The sequence below is a fragment of the Meles meles genome, chromosome 10 (assembly GCF_922984935.1).
Source record: "Meles meles chromosome 10, mMelMel3.1 paternal haplotype, whole genome shotgun sequence".
NCBI classification, from domain to species: domain Eukaryota; kingdom Metazoa; phylum Chordata; class Mammalia; order Carnivora; family Mustelidae; genus Meles; species Meles meles.
Window position 1 is genome coordinate 11,032,782 of NC_060075.1, and position 22,921 is coordinate 11,055,702.

The 22,921-nt window shown below is 39.9% G+C and overlaps 2 protein-coding genes across 2 annotated transcripts; both read right to left on the reverse strand.

Moving 5' to 3' along the window:
- Positions 1-4,580: 4,580 nt before the first annotated feature.
- On the reverse strand, positions 4,581-5,513 carry LOC123951888 (olfactory receptor 2A14-like). The gene has a single exon (XM_046020992.1). It carries the CDS (start codon positions 5,511-5,513, stop codon positions 4,581-4,583), a length of 933 nt encoding a protein of 310 aa, XP_045876948.1.
- Positions 5,514-21,694: 16,181 nt separating this feature from the next.
- On the reverse strand, positions 21,695-22,626 carry LOC123951885 (olfactory receptor 2A12-like). The gene is given in 2 exon segments (XM_046020988.1): positions 21,695-21,876; positions 21,879-22,626. Coding segments are annotated over 2 exon segments (930 nt in total).
- Between the last annotated feature and the right edge of the window lie 295 nt (positions 22,627-22,921).

A 22,921-nucleotide genomic window follows, 5' to 3' on the forward strand; every position in this document is an offset into this window, starting at 1 on the left:
GTCAGCACCCATACTGAAAATCATCTCCCAGCATAACTTAATAATTTCTTCTACATTAGGACATGTCAGCCCTGGGTTTTCTCACAAGAAGCAACTTGAACCTACAATAAACTCCACAGAGTTGAGAGATGTACCTCTAAAATGGATGTAGGGCCCTGTTCCCTAGGTAGCTTTCAGAGGATTAAGTCCCAGATACAGGAGTCACTCACAGACTTGCTGAAGGTTCTTCCAAGAACCCCAGGAGTGTAGTTTTTATTTTGGAGTCAGATGAATTTAAAACATTCTTGAGTTTCTACTGAGAATTCAAATTCCCAGAATGATCTTATGATTATTATATCTATTTATCTTCTTCCTAGGATTGGAGGGGGGATTCCCTGAATTTTCTCCGAGGGGAGACCTAAGGTTGTGTCTGATGGTCCTTGGAGGAAAATTCTGGGAACAAACAGGGTGGATATTGGCATCACACTGTTTGTACACAAACTTCCAACTATCTCAAGGGTTATAAGTGTGAGACAAATAGCACAAATTACTGCACCCAAACTCTCAAATTGATCACAGGTGCTTGAGAAGTGGATTCCCATGGAACCTGTTATGGAAACCCTGAGAGAGAACAGATCCCCAAGCTGAGATATTTGATAGTCCTTGGGCTTTGATAGGGATTGCATTGAAAGTGTAAATTGCTCTGGGCAGGATAGACATTTTACTGGTTTATTCTTCCAATTCATGAGGAATGTTTTTCTATCTCTTTGTGTTTCTTCCATTTCTTTCATAAGTGTTCTGTAGTTTCTAGAGTATGGATCATTTACCTCTTTGGTTAGGTTTATTCTTAGATATCTTATGGTTTTTGGAGCTGTTGTAAATGGGATTGATTCCTTAATTTTTCTTTCTTCAATTATATTGTTAATGTACAGAAATACGACTGATTTCTGTTTATCAATTTTGTATCTTTCCACATTGCTGAGTTGCTGTATACGTTCTAATAACTTGGGGTTGGAATCTTTTGGGTTTTCCACATAAAGTACCATGTCATCTGTGAAGAAAGACAGTTTGACTTCTTTGCCAATTTGAATGTTTTTATTTCTTTTTGTTGTCTGATTGTTGAAGTTAGGACTTCTAGTATTACGTTGAACAGTAATTGTGAGAGTGGGCATCCTTTTCCTGTTCCTGACCTTAAGAGAAAATCTCTCAGTTTTTCCCCATTGGGAATAATATTCACTGTGGACTTTTCATAAATGGCTTTTATGATATTGAGGTATGTTCCCTTTATCCCTGTACTTTGAAGAAATTTAATCAGGAAAGAATTGACTCCAGACTGTCAGGGGAATGTTGAAAAAGAATTCCAAAGTGGGAGCATCACAATGTCTGACTTCAAGCTATATTACAAAGCTGTAGTCAACAAGACAGTATGGTATTGGCAGAAAAACAAACATATCGATCAATGGAACAGAATAGAGAACCCAGAAATGGACCCTCAAGTCTATGGCCAACTAATCTTTGACAAAGCAGGGAAGAACATCCAATGGAAAAAAGACAGTCTCTTCAATAACTGGTGCTGGGAAAACTGGATAACCATATACAGAACAATGAAACTAGACCATTCTATTACACCATACACAAAGGTAAACACAAAATGGATGAACGACCTCAGTGTGAGACAGGAATCCATCACAATCCTATAGGAGAACATAGGCAGTAAACTCTTTGACACTGGCCACAGCAACTTCTTTCAAGACATGTCTGAAATGCAAGGAAAACAAAAGCAAAAATGGACTTTTGGGACTTCATCAAGATAAAAACCTTTTGCACAGCAAAGGAAACAGTCAACAAAACTAAGGGGCAACCCATGGAATGGCGAATGACATTTTTGATAAAGGACTGATATCCAAGATCTATAAAGAACTTATCAAACTCAACATCCAAAACACAAATAATAAAATAATAAAAAAATAAGTTAAGAAATGGGCAGAAGATGTGAAAAGACACTTCTCCAAAGAAGACATACAAATTGCTCACAGGCACATGAAAAAATGTTCATCACTACACATCAGGGAAATTAAAATAAAAACTACAATGAGAAATCACCTTTGGGATGCCTGGGTGGCTCAGTCATTTAAGGATCTACCTTCAGCTCAGGTCATGATCCCAGGGTTCTGGGATTGAGTCCCACTTTGGGGTTCTTGCTCAGTGGGGAGTTTGCTTCTCCCTCTCCCTCTGCTGCTCCCCCTGCTTGTGCCCTCTCTAGCTTTCTGACAAATAAATAAATAAATAAAATCTTAGAAAAAGAGAGAGAGAGATATCACTTCAGAACAATTAGAATGGCCAACATTAACAAGAAAGGAAACAACAAGTGTTGGCAAGATTGTGGAGAAAGGGGAACCCTCTTGCACTGTTGGTGGGAATGCAAGCTGGTACAATTACTCTGGAAAACAGTATGAAGTTTGCTCAAGACATTAAAAACAAAGATACCCTATGACCCAGTGACTGTACTACTAGGTATTTACCCCAAAGATACAGATGTAGTAAAAAGAAGGGGGCACCTGCACCCCAACGTTCATAGCAGCAATATCCACAATAGCCAAACTGTGGAAGGAAACAAGATGCCCTTCAACAGACCAATGGATAAAGATGTGGTACATATATACAATGGAATATTACTTAGTCATCAGAAAGGATGAATACCCACCATTTGCATCGACAAGGATGGAACTGGAGGGGATTATGTTAAATGAAGTAAGTCAAGCAGAGGAAGATAATTATATCATTTCACTCATATGTGGAACATAAGGAGTAGAGAGAAAAACTGAATGTGAAGAAATCAGAGAGGGAGACAAACTATGAGAACTCTGGACTCCAGGAAACCAAGGATTATAGGTTTGAGGATTACAGAAGAGGATTGTGTGGGGTTTGAGTGACCAGGTGATAGATATTAAGGAGGGCACATGTGGGGATGAGCACTGGGTGTTATACGCAACTAATGAATCACCGAACACTACAACAAAAACTTATGATGTACTATATGCTGGCAAACTGAACATAAAAAACAAACAAAAACTCAAAAACAAATAAACAAAAACTTCATGGGCTTTGTTGCTCTTTGAAGAAGCTCTCAATAGGGCCTGGAGTCTTCAGCACTATCCTGCCTGCATGGCTGTGAGTGCCTCATAAAACTTCCCTTCTCAGCAGTTGTACTGAAAAACCCCATTATTGTTTTCACCTTTGGTAATTACAATTTGGTGACAAAAGGACTGGATTTTGTTTGTTGTTTGTTTTACTTTATTCTCATAGTTGGAGGCAGTGTCTTAGAAATTTGCTTTGAGATCTAAGGAGATTATCTACTGTATTATTCAGGGCTTAAAAATTCCATTTCTAAGCAAAAGGTATTTATTTATTTTCATTTTGTTTTGCTTTTAGAGATCAGAGATGCAACATTTCATGACTTTGAAGTTTACAGTTGTAAACTGTGCATTTGAAAATGGTTTATTATAATTCTTTTTTAATACCAAGGATTTGGGAGACCTGAGAGGAAATCCATCCCACTTGTATGAAGGTCAGAACTGGGCATGTTGGTTTTTGAGAAAGTAAGGGCAAACAGTAGGACATACTATTTTACAGCACTCTATAGTTCAAGGCTGAAGAGAAGCCAGATATATTTATTTTTTTTTAAGATTTTATATATTTATTTGACAGAAAGAGAGAGAGAGAGAACATGCACAAGTAGGGGGCCTACAGGAGGAGAGGTAGAAGCAGGCTCCTTGCAGAGCAGGGAGCCTGATGAGTGGCTTGATCCCAGAACCCTGGGATCATAACCTAAGCCTAAGGCAGACTCTTAACTGACTGAGCCATCCAGGTGCCCTGTGAAGCCAGATGGAGTTAAAGGAGATTATTGGAAGTAAGGTAACTCCAGGTCTGAAGATCACAGAACTCTTCAGCTTTAGAATTCTCCTGGCCCATTGTCTTCATGATGCCCTTTCTGTACACGTTAACGATTTACCCATTATGGGAACTCCAGCTTGCTCTTATACAACAATTTATTGGGTGTTTTCTGTGGAAATGCTCATGAAGGCAATGATATAAATCTTCCCTTGCCCCTGTCTTCTGTCTCCTGACCACCCTGGTATCTTTCCTATATGGTCCTGCAAGGCGTACATGCCTCCTTCTCCAGAACTTAAGAGGACAACAAACTTTGTGTTTCCCAGGCACTTCCCTGTGTCTCCTCATGTGGCCACACCCGACTCACTATTGCATTTAAAAAAATACAAAGCAGTTGGTGACTTGCATTTCTTCTCTCTTCATAGTGACTTTGATGATCACAAGGATTAATTTTGAAAAGGCCAAATATTTATCAATTCTTCAAATGTTTTGTCTTGCGCTTGTTGGTTCATCTCTAAGAATCTTTGCATATGCATGGTCCTGAAGGTTTTCATCTATTTTCTAAAGTCTGTATGGCTTCAGGTTGTGTGTTTAGGTCTAAAATATTCTACCGTGATATGGCATTTATTGTAGCATAAGGTGAAAAAATGCCACTTACTATATTTCATGGGGAGCAAAAGGCCCCTCACCATGTTGATTTTCACCGTCCCTCACATGTGCCTCCATTTGTACAGCAGTCTCCTCAGGGCACCCTTGACCTCTGCATTCCGCAGGCTGTAGATCAGTGGGTTCAGCATAGGGTTGAAAAGGCTGTAAAACAGGGAAAGGATCTTCTGCTGCTCCTCAGGGTGGCGGGATTTGGGGGCCATGTACATGACAATGGCGCTGCCAAAGAAGAGCCCCACCACGCACAGGTGAGAGGAGCAGGTGGAGAAGGCCTTCCTGCGGCCCTCCCCGGACTGGATCCTCACGATGGCCAACAGGATGCGTGAGTAGGACACCAGCACCAAGCAGAGGGGCCCCAGTAAAATAAACACACAGGCTGCAAAGATGACCACCTGGTTGAGCCTCGTGTCAGCACAGGCCAGCTTGAGGACCGACAGGATTTCACAGAAGAAGTGGTTGATTTCATGAGGCCCACAGAAGGGCAGCCTCAGGATGAGAATTAAATGGACCAGGGCCAAGAGGAAGCTAAACACCCAGGAAGTGCCAGCCAGGACCATGCATATTCTCCAGTTCATGATGACAGTGTAATGTAGGGGATGGCAGATTGCCACAAACCGGTCATAGGACATTACAACCAAAATCAAGCACTCTATATGAGCAAAAGCCAGATACATATAAGTCTGCATAATGCAAGGAGCAAAGGAGATGGTTCTTTTCAGATTCACAAGATTTGCCAGCATCTTGGGGACATTGTTGGAGGCATAGGAGATGTCAACAATGGCCAGGTGAGAGAGGAAGAAGTACATGGGAGTGTGCAGTCTAGAGTCTAAACAGATAAGCCCTAGGATGACTCCATTCCCTAGAAGGGTGAGGGTATAGAAGAGACAGAAAAGTCCAAAGAGAAAGAGCTCCAGGGCTGGATCGACTTGGAATCCCAGCAGGGTGACTTCTGTGATCCATGTCTGGTTGCCTCCCATGCTCCTATGGCAGAGACTGACAAGTCCACATTCACAACAGAAAGGTCAGACTTCTAGGGTAATCAAGATTCAAAATATCACTATGTATTACAGAACGATCATTTAGAAATATATGACTCCGGACTGATTTTCTGCCATTTATTTTAGGTATGTCTAAAAAACTCAGTGTGCTCTTATAAATCAGAAAAAAAATCCCCTTGTATCAATGGAATGACAGGATATAGCTGTGTATAATTTATTATAAATAAAATATGTTACAACACAATATACACAATTACATTCTGTAACTAAAGCATACACACAGACACATGCGCACACATACACACATGCACACATATGTCGTTTTGGAGAAATAAAGTGCTCTGGCTTCCCTTCAAGGGTGCGAATCTTGATTGCTAATGTAGTTAGAAGAGAGATGCCCTGACAGAGTGTACGCAAGAGGAGGTAGTTTTGTTTCCTAAGGTTGCTTGTCTTCTTGGCCCATGATATGAGGAATTAGGGCCCTCTCTTCTTCATATGTTGCTTACTTATCAATTTACCTCCTCAGACGCTTTTCTACCTATTTATTTCAGATTTGAAATGCCTTATAAATAGTCTCAATTTTATAGTATCTTTATTACTTTGTAAGCCCCTATTTTCAGCTACAAATCCTCCCTACAAGCTTCTTTCCAGAACCTCTTTTCCATCTCCAATGATTGCAGTTTTATTTGAGAGTTTTATCGCTTATTTTATCAACACTGGATACTGAAATTTAGGCATAAGAGAAAGAATTATTTGGCTACTTGCAATGAACACGTGTACATATCCTGAGTTCAGGTAAATAAGGAGGACATTTCTACAGCTTTCCCAACAATGAATCTCAAAAGGGAAAATGAATTACAATGACAACACAGCTGTTAATGTTATTTTGGGGGTATTTTCTCTCCAAGAAAAATCTTGGAGCTTATCTTATTTTCTGGTGTGACAGAATTGTCATCGTGATATCTTCCCAGATTTGGCGACTCCTGTGGCCATGGACTTCCCTCAGACCTTCTTCACCTGTTACCATGCTCACTGGCCCCTGCTGTTCTGATGAGTTCTAAGGGTAACAGGGAGTGGGAACAGGTGGGGCACTGGTTGGATATTTCTTTCTAGGAAGCTCTTCCTGGGAGGTGGCTGGGTCTATCCCAGAGGAAAAACGGTCATGGAACGGTCTTGAACCCATGTAAACTGGTGCTTGCTGTACCTTCGCACTCTCTTCGCCTTGTCCCCAGAAACAACCTGAGAACTATCTTTACTTTCAAATTAGGCTGTAGTTTCAAATCCAACAGAATATTTAAAAAAATAATTTCATTTTTTCTTTGTAAAAACTTAAATCCTCAAATTCGTATTTTAAAATCAGGATCATATTATAGAGACAATTTTTTACTCTCATTTCCCCTTAATTTAATAAACATTTTCATGTATTAAAGTAATATTTTATAGGCATTATTTAAAACTAATGTGATATTTTATTATATTACAATTTATTTTATTTCTTACTGTTGAAAACTTTGGGGTTCTTATCTCTTTTAGGTTTATTAGCATCAAGATAAATATTCTTTCAAACTGAAAGTTGGTCTGTGTTCATTTTTCAAGATATATTCTAAAAGTCAAATTGCAGAGGCTACATTATAGACATTTCAAAGCTTGTGACACCTATGGTCAGCTTCCCTGCAGGAAAAATGTACCAATGTCTCCCTTTATCAACTTTGAAAATGGAATATGTGCAGTTTTATATAGTTTAAATTTATATTTCAACAATTCTTTAACACATAGTCCTCAAGCACATCATCTGTTCCAGCCTTTCTTTTAAACTCTGGAAGAACAGCAGAGAGAAAGTAGACACATTCTGCAGGGGAAACAGAAAGTGAAGAAGTCAGGTAGTGTATTTGTCATCTTCTCTTCCTGTTTCCTTTTAGGGGAGGAATCTCTCTTCCCCTGAATGGAAGCACTGGAGGATACCTGCCCCTCTCCTGCTCTCTTATTTATAGGATTTGTAGAACAGGAAACAGGAAGTGAGGATGCCCCTTCTCTGCTCCTTTTTTGGTCTTATGCATTTCTATTCTTTCATGCTAAAGCCTACAGGACCATGTACCGTCGTATTTAGGGGGTGGAGGTAGGCTAATGATTGTGATTTTAATTTGGAGAGACATTTTGTTAAAGCTATAGATAACGTTTTCCAAATAAGCCTCACTAAGAAAGCATATATTTTTAATTTCTACCTGATTCTTGGGTCTATTTCTCTATTTCTTCAGATCAGGAACAAGGAGACATCATGGTTGATTATCATCCCTAAAAAAAACAGGAGCAAAGAAATAAAGTATTTGTTAATAGTGGAAAGTACAATGAAGAAAATTAATAGGGTAATATGACTAAAAGTCACTTGGTATGAAGGGTAGGTCCTTTAGATGGGACTGACAGGAAAAATCTTTCTAACAAGGAGACACATGGGCAGAATTCCAATGATGAAGGGGAGTCCACCATAACTACAGCCAAAGTAGACTGTTCCTTGCACAGGGAACAGTATAGACAAAATCCCTGGGCAGAAAGTACTTAGAAAAAAAATAGAAAAATATCCAGTGTACCAGAACTGTAATGACCATGAGGTTCTAAATATTCATTATAGCCCTGCTTATATTTTAAAAATTTTGGAATTGATATAAAGTTTAAAAGTTGGAGATGGATTCAGATATTTGGCTACTTTTCTAACATAGAATACAAGGCAACCATTAAAAATATATGAACCAGAGGAGTCAAGATCGCAGAGGAATAGCAGACTGAGATGACATCAGGTCACAGGAGATCAGCTAGATAATTATCAAACCATTCTGAACACCTACAAAACCAATAGGAGACTGAAGAGAAGAGGAGCAGCAATTCTAGAAACAGAAAACCAACCACTTTCTGAAAGGTAGGACCTGCGGAGAAGTGAATCCGAAGCAACGGGAAGATAGACCGCGGGGGGAGGGGCAGCTCCCAGCAAGCAGCGGAGGAACAGAACACAAAATGAGAACTTCTAAAAGCCTGCTCCGCTGAGGGAAATCACTCCAGAGGCTAAGCGGGGTGGAGTCCTCTGGCGACAGTGTGGTCTCAGGTCCCGTGGGGTCACAGAAGGATTGGGGGTGTCTGAGTGTCCCAGAGCTCGCAGGTATCAGAGCAGGGAAGCCGACTACAGAGACGGAGCCAAGGAGTGAGCGCTCAGCTTGGCGTTACCTTAAACTGTGATCCGTGGCACAGTCAGGTCACTGATCTTTGAGCAGGGACCCCACAAGAGGCAAATCGGGGGAGACCCACCTCCATCTGCCGGAAGAGCAGAGTGGGTTTGGAGACTGCCGGGTTTGGAGACTCCAGCGGGGCCCTGTGCCAGAGACAGAAATGCTCGGTCACAGGCTGGGTGAGCTTGGAGCCTGGCCGGAGACCAGGGAGACGGGAGTGATTGAGCGCTTGTCTCTGAGGGCGCACTGAGGAGTGGGGCCCCGAGCTCTCGGCTCCTCCGGGCCGGAGACTAGGAGGCTGCCATTTTCATTCCAGTCCTCCGGAACTCTACGGAAAGCGTACAGGGAACAAAAGCTCCCGGAGAGTGAACTCGAAGAGATTACCTAGCCCGGCCCCTGGCAAGGGTGGTGCAATTCCACCTCAGGAGAAGACATTTGAGAATCACTACAACAGGCCCCTCCCCCAGAAGATCAGCAAGAACATCCAGCCAAGACCAAGCTCACTGATCGAAGAGAACAGCGGAATTCCAGAGGAGGGGAAAGCAAAGCATGGAATTCATGGCTTTTCCCCCATGATTCTTTAGTCTCGCAAAGCTAATTAAAGTTTTTTAATTTTATTTTTTTTCTTATGCTAATTTTTTTAACTTTTCCTCTTTGCTCTCTTAACGTTTTTAACTAGTTTATCTTAATAATGCCTTTCTAAAAAATCTTTTTAAAAAAAGATTTTATTTATATGACAGAGAGAGAGATCACAAGTAGACAGAGAGGCAGGCAGAGAGAGAGGGGGTGGGGAAGCAGGCTCCCTGCTGAGCAGAGAACCCGATGTGGGACTCGATCCCAGGACCCTGAGATCATGACCTGAGCCGAAGGCAGAGGCTTAACCCACTGAGCCACTCAAGGGCCCTAAAAAATCTTTTTAAACCTTCATTATTATAGTCATATTTTATTCTTCATTGTATCTAACATTTTTTTGCATACATATAGGGTTTTTTTCTTCTAAAAAACTTTGGGATACAATTTCGTCCAACAGATCAAAATATACCTTAACCTAAATCTAGCACAGGGCTTTGTTCTAGTCTCCAGCCTGAGCAAATTCTCTCCACTTTCTTTTTCTTTCTTTTTCCAACCAACTTATCAACCAACTTATCAATTCCTTTTTTAGAATTTTTTAAATAATTTTCATCTTTACAGTCATATTCCATCCCATCATCATGTTTACCCTTATTTTTATTTTCAGATTTGGTTAGCATACATTCTTCTGGGGTCTTCGCCACCCTTTTAGTATTTTATTCTCTTGTTCATACATTCTTATCTGGATAAAATGACAAGGCGGAAAAACTCACCACAAAAAAAAAAAAAAAAAAAAAGAAGAACAGACAGTACTGAAGGCTAGGGACCTAATCAATACCGACATTGGTAATATGTCAGATCTAGAGTTCAGAATGACAATTCTCAAGGTGCTAGCTGGGCTCGAAAAACGCACAGAAGATATCAGAGAAAATCTGTCTGGAGAAATAAAAGCCCTTTCTGGAGAAATAAAAGAACTAAAATCTAACCAAGCTGAAATTTTAAAAAAGCTATTATGAGGTGTAATAAAAAATGGAGGCTCTTACTGCTAGGATAATTGAGGCAGAAGAAAGAATTAGTGATACAGAAGACCACATGGTGGAGAATAAAGAAACTGAGCAAAAGATTGTATGGGGATTTGTCTTTTGTATAAATTGTTTGCTTATTTGCTCCTTGCTTAATACAACTTCATGCATTACCGGGAGAAAAAAAGCAAAATATTTCATTCTGGAAAAATCTACAATGTAATATTCAACCAAAGATGCACATTATTATTATTATTATTATTATTATTATTATTTATTACCATTATTTTTAGATGTACATTATTCCTGCTCATCTTGAGAGTAATCCTCACCAAATGTTAACAGGAATCTCAAATCTAAGCAGATTTTCTTATGTTTCATATGGGAGAAATTAATCACTACATTATGAAAAATAGCCTTTGACAGGAAAGGGGAAACTAAAAACGTCAAATTCGATTTTTTTATACAGATTTTTTTCACGAATTGTCTTAACAGAGAAAAAGATCAAGATCTTCTATTGACTAAAGTGGAAATAGATCATAAATTAGGTTGAAAACTATTGCAACACCCACCAAAATGTGATGCGAGCACAGGCAGAGCTGGGATGTTGCAGAGGTCAGAGAGTGGCATCTGTCTTTCAGAGAAGCACTTCGTGATGCCCCTTTAATTTCCTTATCTGAAATGTAGATTTTAGGGGTTTGAAGTTAAAGACCAAAACACTGAAAAGAACAATGAAACCAGTACCTGTAAGCAGATCAGAAGGGACAGAGAATTTAGCTATCAGCTAGGAAACTTCCCATCAGTATCTTAGAAAAAGTCACTTAGAATCAGCTTGCTTACTAGTGGGAGTTGTCCCAAGTGAGTTCACGAAGGCCTCCACTTTACCTGGATACTGCTCAGATGTTGCATACTAATGTCTGCCTTTGTGAATTTCCTTTGTTTATAATCATGTGGTTGACCAACATGCTTACTAGCAGACACATTTGTGCGGAGAGCAATGAAATTGTAAATTCGAGAGGCTTTTGCTCTCCTTCATGTGAACTTATGTGTCTATGCCTTTGTGAGTTTGGTGTTTCCCTTAAAAGGAAGTGGTTATCTTAAGCTAACTTCCTAAGCTTTTGGGTGGACATTCACTGGAGGACACAGGAACTAGCAGCAAATTATGATCAGTAAAATATCTTACAAAGTCACTCAAATATTACTGATTGTATATGGGCTGATGTACTTTTGACTTCCTGACTTACTTTTAAATTCATGCAAGGAGAGCACAAAGGATTATTACTAATTAGCAGGTATGAAATAGGAAACTGTACAACTGTCTGGACAATACAAATTCTGTCTGAACATTTTCTGTCTGAACAGAATATGGCATTTTGTGGACAGACCAAATATTGTGTAAATGGGTCCCAGGGAATCAAGCCGAATAGGAGGGCTCAGAGAGCTCTCAATGCCAGAGTCTTCCAGGAATATGACATTTTGTAAGTTTTTAAGGCTCTTCTGAAATAAGCACATTCTCTCACCATGGAAAGCAAGGCACAAGCAATGACAGAAAATGAGATCATGCTTTCAGACGTCTTGTATGCATGTCTTTAGAGCTAATGAAGACACAGGAAGCAGGAAAGACATTGTCTTTCCAAAGGTCATCTTTAGATGAGTCTTAGGAGACCTCCTGGAGGGGAAGTGTGATATGTGCTTAAAGAGGAAGGCCAGGCACGCTGAGCACAGGGCCTGTGGCTGAGGAAGGCTGTCTGGGCCTGAGATGAGATGCTGAGAGTAGATCCAAGGAAAGCCTGATGGGCTCATCTGTGATGTGTCCCTCTGTGTTCCTGTTACAGCCAGGCCTGTGACCCAGGACAACAGACACATGGCTCCTTCAGCTTTCAGATATGCCAGTTATTAGCTTCCCTTTCTGAAATGATTAAAATTGTTTGACTAATCAAAATTCATACTTAAAATAATTTGGAATTATAGAGTTTTATGTGCAATTTTTTCCCCCAAGATATGTCTGAGAGAATCCAGTAACCAATTTCCCAAATTTCAGGAATAAAGGAGGAAAACAGAATTCTTAGTGAAACCACATGTGTCATCAAACGTGAGCTATTAAGAAACTAGAATTCACACTGGATGCCAATCGTACCCTTTTATAGTTTTGTAGGAAGATCACAAGGAGACCACTCTGTAATGGTGACTATCTACACATGCTGTCGATCAGCTCATTTGTGGAGGACAAGGACAGTAGAAAAATCCATGAGGTGAAAGCATTATTTCCTTTTAAATATTGGCATGATCTTGCATTTTGCATTTCACAGTTCAAGAAACCAGATTTGTTTTTTCCTCTGAGAAAAAGCCTGGGACAGATGACAACAAAGATCGTAAATGACTTAAGAATCTGCTCCAGCTCCCCCTCCATATTAAAGAAAAGTCCTCAGTGCACAGAACAAGGGACAGTTTCATGGATACATTTCTCTGTTCTTCCAAAGCATAAAAATTCACAGGGACTGAAAACAGCAAGATCCTGAACCAGGATGAAAGCAACATGGTTAACAGTGTTAACAGTGCCGGTCAGAGCATCGTTCCAATCTCTGTTCTGCAAGGTGAATGCTAAGACCTGGAGCCACTTACTCTAGTCACCGCCTCACTGTCTTCATCCATAAAATAATGACAACAGGTGTCTAAAAGGGCTGATGTGAAAGATAATGACCACGAAACCAGCATATATTAGGAGTTATATTAATGTTGTTATTGACAATACTAATAAGAACACAAATTCAAGAAAGAGTCCAAATCATCAGGATTAGAAATCCAACAAAGTTATGGTATTATAAACCTTTACATATTTATTTTGCCTTTCCTTTTGGTTATTTTTTGAGTTTAAATAGAAAACACACCAAACAAATAAACACACACACACACACACACACACACACACACACACACACCATTTTATTTTCAATTCTGTTAATGTTTTTTTTTTTTTCCCTTTTTATTTATTTTTTTTTCAGCGTAACAGTATTCATTCTTTTTGCACAACACCCAGTGCTCCATGCAAAACGTGCCCTCCCCATAACCCACCACCTGTTCCCCCAACCTCCCACCCCTGACCCTTCAAAACCCTCAGGTTGTTTTTCAGAGTCCATAGTCTCTTATGGTTCGCCTCCCCTCCCCAATGTCCATAGCCCGCTCCCCCTCTCCCAATCCCACCTCCCCCCAGCAACCCCCAGTTTGTTTTGTGAGATTAAGAGTCATTTATGGTTTGTCTCCCTCCCAATCCCATCTTGTTTCATTTATTCTTCTCCTATCCCCCTACCCCCCCATGTTGCTTCTCCATGTCCTCATATCAGGGAGATCATATGATAGTTAATGTTTTTATATACTGATTTTAAAAAGTTAATTTTCAAAAAGATTTTAAAGAAACAGAAAAATCCTTTAAAGGAAACTCACTCGTGGATTGGAGAGGAAAACACGGGTTGTAAAACTCAAAATCCTCTTGACAGGAAAAGAGGCCATACTTTGGATATTTACCACTGACCTCCAGTGAGAGGTTCTGTTGATCATCTGAGTGAGAGCCCTGGGTTCTGGTGTTCTGGGGAAGAACACATCTGTCCAACTTTCACAGTTACTCAGAAATTATTTACCATCTCCAATGCTTACTTAGAGACACAGCTTGGTCCTAATGAGTAGCAGAGTGAACAAAGAAACATGGGTTCTGAGCTCAACAGCCTGTGTTCAAATCCCGACTTCGCCGCATGCTGGTCTTGTGACCTCTCTGAGCTTCTCTGGCCCTCAGCTCCACCAGCTGCTAAGTAGGGTGAACAATAAACGTGAGTTAACTCACATAAGACAGTAAGTGCTTAATGAAATATTAGGGATTTGAAAGCCAACACACAGAGTAACTTCTGCATCCGATAATCATAAGGAAACACATTGAGAATCGCTATACTCCTCTGCTAAAACAAGGGAACAGAAAGAGAATCTATACACCAACAGACCAGGGTTTCCTCTATAAGAGAATGTCATCTCCCAGGCAAGTGACAAGTGGGTCCTATTGGGGCAGGCAATGTTTCTGAGCATCTGCAGAGGCAGGCAGTTAACAAAGCAGGGGAGGAAGATAAGTCTCAGGGCAAGTAATCACTTACCTCTGACTTCAGGATTATTTGTAAGGGGAGGCACTTGGGCCACGTGACCCCTAAAGTTCTTTGTAAGCCTTTTGTCAGTCAGATCAGATCCCATTGGATGGTTAGCTGATTCCTCTTTTCTGACACAGTCATGACAAAGCCAAGAGATAGTACATGAGGGATGATGAGGGGAATGGGGATTGAGGGTCGTAGAGGGTCAGAGGTGTCATGGCTACACCATGGGAATTAGTAGTGGTACCTAAAGATCCCCATCAGAGCCCTAGTTATGAAGATAGGCTTAGGTCCACACATGAAAAGCATTTAGTCACTGATGCCCAAAGCCAGGGATTTCATTCCCACCTGCCTTTTCCCATTTCTCTCCTGCAAACCCCATCCTACCGCTAATGAACCACATTTACTTACAGTGGTATAATCTGTGTTCTTTTCTTCAAATGTGGCCTGGAGTTTAGAAGAAATCTCACAGGGAAGGACTGGGAAGGACTTGTCTAAAGAGAACTCATCGGGAGGGGAAGCCCACATACACAGCTTTCATGGCAGAACCTGATCATGGATTTGCTTCTGCAAGTGAGGGCTTTGTTCTGTCATCATTTGAACCCAGCTCTGTCCCCACAGACACAAATAATGATGCAGGGGACAGAACCCTGCGGCATTACATCCACTCATGCTCTCCTCAGAGAGATTTGAAGAGTTTGCCACTTTCCTATCAGCAGGTGAACCATAAATGCATTTCCCATGTGTATTCATTTTGATCTTTCAGGGTCCTGTGGGATTTTTTATGTGCATTTGTTTGGGATTTGTGTCTGCTTGGGACTGAGTGAGGCCAGAATGTCTCTAAATTGCACAAGATTCTGGCACAGAAAATAAAAAATTCAAGATCATGTCATAAATTACTCTCCCTATGTATTTTATCAGCCTTAAAAGTGCTCCACTCTGTAATTCTTCCTGTTTGTAGAAGAGAAGCCATGATTTCTTGATGTTTCATGGTAGGGACGCCATGGACCCTATTAATACATCATCTTAGAGAAACAGGTTTCTCCCAGTGGAGAAATGTTATTGCCAGGAAATCACTGCACATTTCCCACTTGGAAGTTTAGATGTACTTCTCCCTTAATTTTCTTTAGTTTGGCCTCCATTTCAAATTTCTCAAGATTTCTGAATCCCATTTTTGTTTCTTCATCCTGGGTTAAGGCCTACAGTTAAAATGAATCTCAATAAAACCTTTGGGAAAAAATAAAGGGCAGGGGGTGCCTAGGCGGCTCAGTCTATTTAAGCATCTGCCATTGGCTCAGGTCATGATCCTGGAGTCCTGGGATTGAGCCCTGCATCAGGCTCCCTGCTCAGCAGGGAGTCTGCTTCTCTCTGTTCCTCTGCTCCTCTCACCCAGCACAATTTGTGCTCTCTCCTCAAACAAATAAATAATGGGTCCCAACCTTGTGTGCTAAGTGATGTTTGATGATTGTAAAGTCCTTCTACTTCTAACTTCCAGAGTGCCCATGTAGAGTCTTAGTTCTTAAACTTTGGTAGAAAAGCCACTTCAAAATAAAAGTAATATATTTCATCTATTGGGCAGCAGAGAAAATATATTTAAAAGGAGGATATTGGAGTTATTTCTTTTCCTAAAGTAATCTGTGTTGGATAGAGACCCACTCCACATACCTTCTCATTCTTCAAGATACTCCACTTTATTCAAGTGCTACTCAATTGCTCCCACTCAGGAAATACTTTTCCTTACTCCAAGTCAATTTTGTCCTGGTACCCATTTGACTTCAAATATAATAACAATCCTTCAAAGCACTCACGGAGCTCTCTTCGACTATCTAAACCCAGACTGGTCTTTCTTCTTCAGAAGATTAAAAGCACTTATCAAGTTGTGTTAAGTAATTGCATACTTTTATTATTTTTTTATTGTTTGCATTTCCTGTATTTTACAAGGAAAACAAGATTATTACAGAAAAATAAATTTCGCTCACCAATACCCAGATAGAACCAAGGATAGTAAGTTGGTGCCTACTCATTCCAATATGCATATTTAGAGGCACCTGGTGGCTTAGTCAGTTAAATGTCTGACTCTTGACTTAAGCTCAGGTCATGATATCAGGGCTGTGAGAATGAGCCCTATGTTGAGCTCCACACTGGGTTTGGAGCCTGCTTAAGTTTCCCTCTCCTTCTCTCTGCCCCTCCCTCTGCCCCTCCCCACTTCTCCCTCTTAAAAAAAAATGTGTTTATTTATGAATTTTATTTCTTTTGGTTGAACAATATGATGATATTTAACACAGCACATTGTTGATGCAAAGAGGTGTCATGATTTGTCTCTCTCTCTATCTCTTTTTTTTTCTGTCTCTAATCTTTGAAGTGGAGAAAGCAAAAGCATTTTTTGTGAGGTGTTTTAGACTTCTTTATTATCAATATTTATATTGATTAATATTTTAGTAAGAATAAATGTTACAAAGCATACTTGGCTCTATCATTAGTGATGGACCTTTATTAAAGAATGTCAATTTAGAGAGAGAAGTGTTTGCAGATCACAAATACAATAACTATAGCTGCACCTAAATATCATTTTAGTATTTTGCCATCAATGAGACAGAAAATTCTCCTTCAGAGAGCTTGAGTCTTGTCTTTTCTTTTTCTTTCTTTCTTTCTTTCTTTCTTTCTTTCTTTCTTTCTTTCTTTTTCTTCCTTCCTTCCTTTCCTCCTTCCTTCCTCTCTCTTCCCCTTCCTCTCTCCCTCCCTTCCTTCCTTTCTTCCCTCCTTCCTTCCTTCTTCTCTCTCTCTCTTCTATACAAAATTTTTGCCACTGCTGATGTGCTATGGATGAATGGGCTTCCAATGGGGTGTTGTTTCTCTTTCTTTCACCCAAAGACTTTTCCTAAAATTGCATCTCCTTCGTTGGGCTGACCAATGGGAAAACAACATTGCATTCTACCCTGTTCAGGATCAGAGAGTAGGTGCTTGCCACCACTATCTTCCCTAATCAGATGTTCATCATAAACCAGTAATGTGTCAGACACTAAGGGATAAAACTGATGGAGATAAAATCTGCATTCCCTTTGCTCACAGCCTAGCGGTAAACAGGAAAGCTGCATTCATGTTACCTTCTTTCTTTCTTTTTTTTAATTAATTTATTTTTTCAGTGTAACAGTATTCATTGTTTTTGCACAACACCCAGTGCTCCATGCAAAACGTGCCCTCCCTATTACCCACCACCTGTTCCCCCAAACTCCCACCCCTGACCCTTCAAAACCCTCAGGTTGTTTTTCAGAGTCCATAGTCTCTTATGGTTCGCCTCCCCTTCCAATTGTTTTTACACACTTCACAGCACTCACCATAGCACATACCCTCCCCAATGTCCATAACCCCCTCCCCCTCTCCCAACCCCACCTCCCCCAAGCAACCCCCAGTTTGTTTTGTGAGATTAAGAGTCATTTATGGTTTGTCTCCCTCCCAATCCCATCTTGTTTCATTTATTCTTCTCCTATCCCCCTAACTCCCCATGTTGCTTCTCCATGTCCTCATATCAGGGAGATCATATGATAGTTGTCTTTCTCCGATTGACTTATTTCACTAAGCATGATACGCTCTAGTTCCATCCACGTCGTCGCAAATGGCAAGATTTCATTTCTTTTGATGGCTGCATAGTATTCCATTGTGTATATATACCACATCTTCTTTATCCATTCATCTGTTGATGGACATCTAGGTTCTTTCCATAGTTTGGCTATTGTAGACATGTTACCTTCTTTCTTTAAGTCTCTCTGCTTCTTTTTTGTGTGTGTGTGTGTGTGTGTGTTACCAATAAAGGTTTTATTTTGCTTGCAGTAGCTTTTTGTTAACTGCACAAAATCATGTTTTTGCCATTTAAACATTATCACACAATCCTATTCTGAAAGACAAATGTTCAGTCTCTCTGCTTCTTTACCAGCCTCTCTCTACCCACTTTTAGGAGAAAAAATGGAATTCTTTGTTGTAAATAGGAAATAAGCTCCATATGTAAAAAAGCAATCCTGAAAAGTACATAGAAAATCTAAAATTATTCCATTACAAAGCACTTGGAGGTAACTACTATGGCTAAATAACTCAGTATCCCTGAGATTTCTTCAAGTAAATATACAGATTCAGGGCTAATAAAATGTAATCACATGATGTTTTAGGAGAGTATTTTGACTTCTTATTTTGTGTAAAAGGAATATTTTCCCCAAATGAAATTAAACAATTCATAAAAATACATTACCCACACATTTTCTTAGTTGACTCCCATATATCTCTGTATGTTTAGAGAAATAAAAGGAGGGAAGGATAAACAGATAGTATTTTAGTGAAAATTGGTTCATACTTCTCATGCTATTTTTAAGTATATATATTTTTTAATCTAGCAGAAGAAAAAGTACCTACTATGTAATTAGGTTATTCTAATTCAGAGCCTTTTTAATCTTCTGATTCTTAAATACAATCTCTTTGATGTAACAATGTTTCATTATACTTAGAGGTTGTAGCCATTAAGTTATATTTATTTTTTATTTTTTAAAAATATTTAATTTATTTATTTGACAGAGAGAACAAGAGAGCACAAGCAGGCAGAGCAGCAGAGGCAGAGGGAGCATCAGGCTCTCCACTGAGCAGGGAGCCCAATGCGGGGCTCTATCCCAGGACTCTGGGATCATGACCTGAGGAGAAGGCAGTCACTTAGCCAACTGAGCCGCCCAGGCACCCAGCCATTAAGTTTTAAACATTATGCTTTACTGTGAGTTTCTCACTGAAGATTCAAGAAGTCTTGCTTCACAACTTGAACCATTTAGCAGATACTGTTGGTTGTCCTACGGCCATTACCCCTTCCTTGCTGAGCTGGTACTGACATTCTTGAGGTTTCAAGTCGTAAACTTATCCAGAAAGTGGCTCTCACTCTGAGCCACAGGGATCAAAGCCAAGCTCTCGTCTCATCGTCTCTGTCAGGGATGTTTAGAGATGAGCATTTGGCCCAATTTTGTCCAGCGGAATACCAGGAAAAACCTGCCGAGGGGGAGTAATTCCAGAAAAGATCTTCCTTCTTGATAAAGAGGGAAAGACAGGTAAAAAGAGTTTCTCTTTGGTTCTTTATCAGTTTAAAATAGTGATATGTCAGAAAATTCTACCACCAAATCACCTGAAAATGCCTCCTCTACCATATGTCCAGGAAAGAAAAAAGATCCATTCTGCCTTTATTCCTTAGGTCGGTTTATTTTGTAAAGTGATTTGGGTACAGAGATAAACTGGAGTGATAGGGTAGGAAGTCACAGCGTGCAGACAAGCAAGACTGAAATATGCTGGTCAATGAGGAGGTGAGGTTTGAAACCTGATAAATCAGAAGAGTGGGTAGGAAAGAATTTCGCGTCTTGTCTTTTCACTCTTTTTATGCTCTTTATTGATTGATAGACATTCTTTATTTCAAACTAGTCAAATTTATCAATGTTTTCTTTTGGGCCTAACAATTTTGTATATATTATTTCCCCCTTTTTTAAAAAATTTATTTATTTGACAGACAGAGATCACAAGTAGGCAGAGAAGCAGGCAGAGAGAGAGGAAGGGAAGCAGGCTCTCCGCTGGGCAGAGAGCTGGATGCGGGGCTCCATCCCAGGACCCTGGGATCATGACCTGAGCCAAAGGCAGAGGCTTTAACCCACTGAACCACCCAGCCGCCCCACAATTTTGTATATATTATTTTAAAAGTCCTTCCCTTTCTTATCTTCTAAAAGCTTTTTGTACATTTGTGTTTGACATTAAGGTCTTGAAAACACTGGGAACTGAGTTTTCTGTCTGTTTGAGCATTGACACGGTTCCTCAATTGTGGCAGCTGCATTTACGATGAACCCTTTCCCTTCCCCACCGTCCTGCCCTGCCACATCTTTAACATGACAAGCGTCATTTTATGAAGACACTGGTTTGCTTCTATGCTTTGTATTCTGTTCGGTTTATTTATTGGTCAACGCCTGCATGAACAACAACACACTGCTTTATTTACTGGCACTTTAGTACACTTTATTATCAGGAGAACTAAATACTCCCACTTTATCCTTTATCTTTTTAAATAGCGTTGGGCTGGGATGGGCCCTTTGTATTTTAGAATCAGCTTGTGAAGTTCTGCACATACCCACACCATTGGAATATTGTGGGATGCTGACTAGGATTACATTAAATATATTAATCAGTTTGAGGAGATGGAAACTTTGTAGTACTATGTTTCCCAGTCCAAGAAGTCAGCATATCGTATGTTGTCCATCTGTGTATTTAGTTGTTATAGGGACTCAATGAATTTTTCTAAGTGTATCTTTATAGTTTTTGTATATTGTTAAATTTATTTTGTATATTGTTACATTTATTCTTAAGCATTTCAAGAGTAAGTCCTGTAGTCTATACCAACATTGTGCAAAATTTCACTTTAATTATTTTTTGTTACATAAAAATGTAATTCATGTTCGTATTGATTTTGTATCAAGCTACTTTGCTTAACTTTCTTACCGTTCGGATTTCCTACATATATAATCAGTTATTTTGTATAAAATCACAATTCATTTATTCCTTGTCAAATGTGTGTATGCACACAACTCATATATTTCTTCTTATTGTCTAACTATACTCTTCAGGGTCTCTAGTAAAAAAGTTAAAACAAGGAAAAAAAAGTGGTAAGAGTCTACATCTTTGTCTTATTTTTCAACTTACTGGGAAAGCTGCTAGCATTTCACCAGTAAGTATTATACTTATTATATGTGTTCTTTTGTTTTTTGGTAGATCCTCTAAGGAATACTTACTGTTATACTAGGTTGTAAAGAATTTTATCATGAATTGATGTTGAATTTTGTCAAACACTTTCTGGGATCTACTGATACATATCCTTTAATTTGTTAATGTGGTAAATTATTTTCATTGTTTTAATGTTGAATCATTCTTGCATTTGGAGGATAAAACTTTATCAAAATGGAATATTATTTTGTGGACTTATTTTACTAATATTTTCTTTAAGCTCTTTGCATCTCTGTTCATTAGACTGTGATTTTCTGTTTCATACTATTCATCTCAGGTTTTGTATCAATGACTTAAAACGTCAGAGTATTTATAGTCTCATTTTATAAGAAATTCAAAGATAAAGAGTACTGTGTTTGTTAAATTAAGGGACAAAAAAGTGCATTCAAGGACCCAGAACCATGTGAAAAAGCTCACAGTTTTGAAATACTCCAAACCATCCCTCACACTGATGACTTCTTCCCCAGGAATCTCCTCAGGGAGCCCTTCACCTCCGAGTTCCTCAGGCTGTAGATCAGTGGGTTGAGCATAGGGTTGAAAAGGCTGTAAAACAGGGATAGAATCTTTCTTTGTTCCTGAGAATGGCGGGATTTGGGGGCCATGTACATGACAATGGCGCTGCCAAAAAGAGCCCCACCACGCAGAGGTGAGAGGAGCAGGTGGAGAAGGCCTTCCTGCGGCCCTCCCCGGACTGGATCCTCACGATGGCCAACAGGATGCGTGAGTAGGACACCAGCACCAAGCAGAGGGGCCCGACTAAAACAAACACAGAGCCTGCAAAGAGAACAATTTGGTTGAGCCTCGTGTCAGCACAGGCCAGTCTGAATACTGACATGATTTGACAGAAAAAGTGGTTGATTTTTTGGGGCCCACAAAAGGGCAACCTCAGAATGAGAGTGATATGGACCAGAGCTAAGAGGAAGCTGAATATCCAGCAAGTGGCAGCCAAGATAGTACACATCCTCCAGCTCATGATGACTGTGTAATGGAGGGGATGGCAGATGGCCACATACCGATCATAGGACATTGCTACCAAACTCATACACTCTGTGACAGCAAGTGCCAAATACAAAAATGTCTGAAGTAAGCATGGAGCAAAGGAGATGGTTTTCTTCTCCATTAAACGATTTGCCAGCATCTTGGGGACAATGCTTGAGGCATAGGACATGTCAACAATGGCCAGGTTTGAGAGGAAGAAGTACATGGGGGTGTGCAGTCTGGGGTCCAGCCAGATGAGCCCTAGGATGAGCCCGTTCCCCATCACGGTGAGGCTATAGAATAGCAAGAAGAATGCAAAGAGGAAAACTTCAAGTTTGGGGTCAACCTGGAATCCCAGCAGGATAACTTCTGTGATCCACGTCTGATTGCTTCCCATGTTCTTTTGGCAGATAGGAACAATGCTGCACTTAGCACGGGAATTTTGGAGCTGAGTGACAGAAAAGGAAAAAGGAATGATACATTCATACAGAATAAGGATTTATGCAGAGGCCCCAAGTCGGTAATTCATGGATCCAATCTAGGCCAAAGTCTGTGATACTGATCTGTACATTTGGCTTTTAGAGATATCTAATAAATTTAGTTATTGACCAATATTAACAATTAGTAGACTTCACATACAAATTAGGGTCTCTGGCTGCTTTTCAAAAATAGAAGAAATGTCATTTCTTGAA